The following is a 6,611-nucleotide window of genomic DNA, read 5'->3' as shown; positions in this document are numbered from 1 at the left end:
CCGACTGATGGACGCGCAGTGGTTATAGATCGTCTGGAAAACTTAGCATGCCACAGTAGCTGTACATTTGCTCTTTAGATGAAGCGTTTTGAACGTTTCTCAAGGTAAATTTGTGTATGATTTATCAATTCTTTGTTGTGAGAAAAAAGTCGACTTCTTTAAGGTCAGGAATAAAAGCAGCCCAGTGGCCATTTTTGTCAACGAAAACAGCCTTGTCATTGCAACATGGCTGCGCTGGACTGTTTCCCACAATGCTTTACTGCTGAAACACCGTCATCACGCACAAGGAAAGGCAACAGGCCGCTGACGTAATCTCCAGGCTTTTTATTGACTGACACGTTTGTCAAGTAGAGGACAAGTTACAATTTTAATAACGGGCATGATGAGGAATTAGTAGAATTGAACATTCTAGACTAAGTGAAGCCCGAGAGAAACACAAATTGTGAGATGAACACACACCATCATCTGCATTCCCAAACATTAATGTAACATCTACTGAACACCATCAAAACAAAGAAAGTTAAGCATTCATATTGCGGCTGTGGCAAAATGGACTCAAACAACATGAAAACGGATGATGGTTGTACAGGTGAACCACAGGAATAAATGGTTGTACAGTCATCTTTCATTTGCATCCAACAGAATCAAAACAAGTGCCGAAACCAAAATCACCCCATCCAGTAGATAGTGCATTTAATAGTGAAGACACAATTTTGTGGTGTGTCTGAACGTTATTTGAGGACTCCTATACCCTTCTTAGTCCCACAATACAATGTGAAAAGTAGTGTACATTATCATTTGCCAACAATGTATTCCATCATCCTTTGCAGTGGCAAACAAAGCTAGATGTGAGACTAATTTTTAATGACACGGTATAACACTGAATGTTCAATCTTTTAATAGTCATAAATTAAAAATTACTTGACCAAGGTCAATCTGGTCAGTAATCATTATGCACACTGTGACGCTGGGTAACGAGCGTCGTGCTGGAAAGCACATTTTCTACCCATCAGAGTGAACTAAGTAGTGCACACAACCCTGCTCCCTAGGGAACGACGGAGTGATTTCAGCTACTGCAAAATGCCTTGGTGTCTCTTTATTAAAGGTGACTGTCTACAACGCTGACACTGCCCTCTGGTGGATGTACAGTTGCACAGCATTCCGGACCCCTGGCCTAAACATTGCTCGCTGGCTCAGTTGTCAGAGCAGCTTGAGGCTGCCGGTGACGTTGTTGACAGTGTTTTCTTCACCCATAATGGCCAGCACAGTGCGGGAGCCGGCCTCCACCTGCAGGCATCATTAATTAATAACTTAATCTAGAAGATGTTCAAAGCACAGGTATGTCTCCACCCATCAAGCCTCACCTGGGTCACGCCTGCATCCTGGACCAGGTATGTTGGCAGGTTTAGGCTCATAGCCAGGGCCTGAAGCTCCAGCAAATGAGCTACATTTGTGCCCTGGAGCACCACCTTTTTCGCTCTGTAGAATCCCCACACATAATAGCTGAAAGGTAAACTGTGATCTTGCATGACGCCACTATGTCATGACGTTCTAAGCAGATACAAAAGAAACAGGGCAGGCTGGCCCCTCCTCCAGTTTTTGCAAATGCAATGAACGCAGACCAAAAACCAAAGTAGATCTTTGCCATGCAAACGTTGCTAGGATGAATGAGCTAACGTCAACTGCTAAGATGAGATAATGCACCTTTATCTTAAAAGCAAATAAATATAATAATCATACGTTCCTGTAGTTATCAAAGTAAAACTCAGCTCTCAGTATTTTACATGTATTGTATATTATTTCCCCCCATTCATTTTTTACCCGCTCTGGTCCCACTTCCAGGCCATCTCTCTCCAGCTGTTCTTCTCCTGCAGTGTCTGGTACAAACCCACAGCACCATGGCCCACCTGGGCCGCAACCTGCACAAAACCAGTAGCCATTTCTGATATGGACAAAGTGGGCACACACCCGATGGCGCTTTTTTCTCATTAATGAAGTGTGCCACAAGCTTGGGGGAAAACAATACATATGCATATATGAGGAAGAGGAGAAACAGGCTAAAGATAAAGGTATGGGGACATTCTCTCCATGGAATTATGCATGTCATGAGAACAGAGCTCAGGTTAATTAGGCTCTTACCTTTGTTCGCATTTGTGATGCTCTACAACAATATTTCAGTTGACCTGAACTAACAAACATTGGGCCTCATTCACGAACCGTTCATACGAACAAATTTGTTCTTAAGTCCCACTTAGGAACATTTTACGAAGATTGTGGCATTCACCAATTTCTTCTTATCCTGGATTTATGCGTTGGTAAGAACAAATCCTACGAACACTCAGGAGTACTCTTACGCACATGTCAGTGCCGACATGTTGGCATGGTTGTGTTTTCTTCTCTTGTGCAGTTCAATAAAATTCAATATTACAATGATAATTCTGTCATATTTATTTATTTATTTCCTATTTTTGGTGATTTACAGAGAATTTTAAAATTACGTAAATGTGCCAATGACTTAACATTAATTAACCAAATTGGAAACCATGCCAAAACTGTCTTTTTTATTTGATTTTATCTTGATTTATTTTATTAGGAGATGGAGGATTCGCCCTGGCTCCCTGGTTGTTGACACCACTGACCAACCCTCAGACTCCACAGGAATTTTATTCAATCAGATGCATGCACGCAGTCGCTCCACCATTGAACGCACCATCGGCATGTTAAAGGGGCGCTGGATGTGTTTGGACACAGAGCCACAACCCCGTGAGGATGTGCGTCCTGACGCAATGATGGGGCCAGACTGCAGGCACGCGGTTCACGTTCGAACGCGATTAATTGCCCGTTTGTGAATAAAATGCATTACTGTCACAATTTCAGTCTAACAGTCTTGATTCACTTCAAAAAGAAAAAATAAGAGAGACCGGTTTCAGAGCACAGCTTCTACACGTTTATTTTTTTTTACATTCTTATTTTTTTTACATTCTCGTTGATTTCTTTAAGCGTGTTGGCTATAGTCATCAGGGTTGAGGCAATTTTATCAAGCGTGTTAGCCATCCTTTCTTGATTGTTCAACACGGTGTCAGAAATCAGGCGTGGAGAGGCAAGCTTTGGGCATTTTGCTCCTTTTTGCTCTGTCTACAGAGTCCTGCTGCAGTTCCTTTTATGGGCACTAGTGGGCGGTGACTTATGCTAATCGTATGTTAATTAGACTCACCTGGCACGCGCTCTCAACTTACAACAGATGGCATTCATCAATGTAAGAACACAGCTGTGAACAATTCTGAGGCTTACGAACGCGTTGATGAATCTGACTTAGGGTTTTCTTAAGAAACTTCTTAAGAACAACTTAAAGAATCTAAGAAGATTCTTAAGAACATATTGGTGAATGAGGCCCATTGTACTTTCATTAGAATGCGTGGTGCAACAAGACAGTAAGTGCTACAGATTCAGTTAATTTTTATATCAATCATTTGGGTTAATATCCTCAGGTCCTGTTTTGTAATTAGCTAATGGAATTTTCAATTCTACAATGTAGTTTCAAAGACAAACAATTGCTAATTGCTTAAGCTCCATTTTATGACAATGGTAGCCTGTATCTTCACATTTGTGTAATTAATAATGTATATTCTCTATTATTATTATATTACCGTTTCATTCTGCTCTTATTGTGTGTATTTCTAGTATACATAAAGTGTAATAACTGGCTTCTCAATGTAATAACATATTAAACTGTTTTACAGTATAATTACTGGCTTCTCTTCAGGGTTTTTCTTAGAAATGATTTGTGCGATTGGAAAGAAACAATTTCTTTAGAAATATTTTTCTCTAATATGCTATTTATTTCCTTAGATCTTGTTACATTTCTAGATTTAAGTTACAGATTTGGAGATGTTCTTGTGAACATCTAATAGTTCTTTAAATTCCCAAACTGATGAGCACAACAGACTCACCTTTCCCACCCCCATGGCCAGGTCCATGTTCACCACAAACACCATCTTGAAGGCATGTTCTTCATCCCCCTCCTCCTGAGGGTCCAAAGCAGAGATTTGAGATTTGGTTTTGGACAAACTCCACCAGGTGTACCATTTCAACGTGTACCTGCGGACACAAAGGCTAGCTTATGGGCACCTCGTTCTCCAGTTTGTTGAAGTAGTACATGGCGGCCTCCTCGGCTGACACATTCCGGGTGTACAGCAGTGCCTGATTGAGTAAGAAACAAATAAGTGAACAGATAAATACTAGCAGCAGCATTTACCTCTTATCATTGTCTACATTCACATCTCCTTTTGACTCCAGAGAGACAAACGACGTTTCTTACAGATTAGAGCTGAAATGTCAGTACTATCAGGAGAAAATCTCTTCTGTCAGGAAAAACTAAGGATCTAGGAGCTTCTGGATGAGCCGCATACCTATTTAACATCCACACTCAGATCCTGCCGGGAACGCTCTGGTTGAATTCTAAGCTAATGCCAATAATCATCATCAGCAACGACTGTCTGAAGGTACCAGCTCACCTGTTTGGCTGCCTCCTCCGGGATGTCCAGCTCCCGGAGTTGCTGCAGGAACTGCGGGTTGACATCCTGGCATCCTCGGCCGGACTCAACTGATGGATCCATCCTGCCGTCACGACAACCACCACATTAATTTACGACTCATCCGCATACCAACTACGTCGGCCTGGACTCGTCTTTTGTGCGAACCCAAACCCCAGGGCCCTAACCCCTAACGGAGTTAGCAGAAGCTGGCCAGACGCGACACACTAAATGTCGCTATGGTTCCGATTACTGACGTGTTTAAACACTGAACACAATTAATATGAGGAGTTTGAAAGGGCTGAGGAAAAATAATAGGTAGACTTTGCTGCAGTGCTAGCGTTAGCCCGCTATCTTAGATAACCTAGCAACAGTTGGATCTCACAGTACCTGTTCCGAAAACGCCCGTGAGGAGAATCCGCAGGGGGGGGTGTTATATGTCCAAAAAGAACACCGAATGTCAATGTTCGAGAATTTATTGCTAGAATGTGTAGTTACACTGCGAAGATAGACTACTGGCACCTTATCGCGTTCGGCGATAGAAACCGCGTTCACGTAATGCTAATGTGATAACATTGTGCGCGTTCACAGTAGGTAGAACTTCTTCAACTTCTCGTTTTACGGCGGCTGGACTAAAGGAATCCGTGCATTACCGCCCCCTTCTGCTCTGGAGTGTGCGCGCGCACCAGCGGTGTCCTCCACTGTTGTCAAGAGTTTCTCACTCATTCACACACACACACACCAGCTCTAACCTACCTTGCATCCATTTTAATAAAAAGCTTGTGGGACACCTTTAGCCACTGAGATATTCTAAGAAGTTGGGTGCAACCCATTTAGGTCTAGGGTAAATTTAGACCTATTTTCAATGCTCCCACAATGTTGAAATGGGACATGTGGAAACAGCCAGGGTGTGCTGACATTTCAAATATTATTCATTAACTTGAGATGTTGAAACAGAACTGCTTCTGCTGTTTCCTAATTTCATGCAGGGACTTTTTTCTGCTCACTTGACTGTGAAAGAGGTTAGTTGAAAACTATAGTCATTGGAAGCTTCTGTTGAAGTTGTTCTTTATTTAATAAGGATTTTTTTTCATACCTTTATGTTTTTAAATACATGAATAATGTTATAAAAATCATACTTTGGAGCTAAGTAGCTTATATTGACAGACTTTTACAATACTGTTGTAAGTATGGCATCATGGATATCGATCCCTCTTATACATCATTAACTGTTGCATGTCATGGGTTCTTATGAGATCTTTGGATGCTGTCTTTCTATTTCTTAGAGCCTGACAACACATGGAACCATTTTCCTATTCATTTTACTCCTGGGAATCTCCACTCCTAAAACTCCTGAGGTTGTGATCAGTTAATTGATTTATATTTGCAGAAACATCAATTCTTGTTAACCCATTTTAGAATTTGTTCATTAGCATTTGTCACTCTTTCTCTCCTACCGAGCATAACACTGGGCAGTGATCACTCCAGGTGAATCTGACGATTCCAGGATTCCTCAGATAGTAAAAGAGTGGTTCAGGGATAAGGAGACATCATTTCACCCATGGGTGGGCCACCATAGTGCAGACCTCAATGCCCCTGAGAGAATTTGGCTTTGCTCAGTAGTCCCATCATCAATACAAGATGTTGGTGGGAAATTAATGCAACACTGGATAGAAATAAATCAGAGATTGTTGAAGCTTATTGACATAATGTTAAAGCGAGTGTCTGTGATCAAAGCCAACAGTGCTCCAGACATTAGAGTCCGACCTTTTTATCTTTTGACCAGGCTGTGTAACTCCGGTCTCCTTTTCATGGTGCTTTCATGTATCAAGTCTAGATTTGGTTTTAACCATGTTTCTTGAACACAAACTATCCCCAGTCCTACAACCACTTCCTTGATAAAAAGCTCAAATTTCTGTCCATTGACCATTAACGTCCTTGCATCCCATTATGAATTAATGACCATAAGTAACCACCCGTGGTGCATCCTGACTCTGCTGATTCGTAAGGTTCTCCCTCACTTCTTCCAACGTCAGTCCCACAGCGCTGATTTAACAAAGAGCTGAATTTGAACATTTC

At 41.7% G+C, this 6,611-nt stretch overlaps 1 protein-coding gene and 2 long non-coding RNA genes across 3 annotated transcripts; 1 reads left to right on the top strand and 2 right to left on the bottom strand.

Moving 5' to 3' along the window:
- Positions 1–309: 309 nt before the first annotated feature.
- si:dkey-19e4.5 (UBA_like_SF and PTH2 domain-containing protein) lies at positions 310–5,171 on the bottom strand. Its single transcript, XM_057031182.1, has 7 exons — positions 4,923–5,171; positions 4,515–4,617; positions 4,129–4,200; positions 3,951–4,025; positions 1,822–1,919; positions 1,365–1,479; positions 310–1,287 (listed from the first exon to the last, which is right to left on the bottom strand). The coding sequence occupies exons 2-7, from the start codon at positions 4,614–4,616 to the stop codon at positions 1,201–1,203; spliced, it is 549 nt and encodes a 182-aa protein (XP_056887162.1). The 5' UTR covers position 4,617; positions 4,923–5,171; the 3' UTR covers positions 310–1,200.
- Positions 1,909–2,871, top strand: LOC130524757 (uncharacterized). The gene is made up of 2 exons (XR_008950228.1): positions 1,909–2,315; positions 2,594–2,871. It is a non-coding gene; the product is annotated as an uncharacterized LOC130524757 (long non-coding RNA).
- On the bottom strand, positions 2,790–3,944 carry LOC130524762 (uncharacterized). The gene is made up of 2 exons (XR_008950233.1): positions 3,648–3,944; positions 2,790–3,567 (listed from the first exon to the last, which is right to left on the bottom strand). It is a non-coding gene; the product is annotated as an uncharacterized LOC130524762 (long non-coding RNA).
- Positions 5,172–6,611: the final 1,440 nt, after the last annotated feature.

Source organism: Takifugu flavidus, chromosome 4, assembly GCF_003711565.1.
Source record: "Takifugu flavidus isolate HTHZ2018 chromosome 4, ASM371156v2, whole genome shotgun sequence".
In the NCBI taxonomy this organism is placed as follows: Eukaryota; Metazoa; Chordata; class Actinopteri; order Tetraodontiformes; family Tetraodontidae; genus Takifugu; species Takifugu flavidus.
This window is presented reverse-complemented; position numbering and strand designations above follow the sequence as displayed.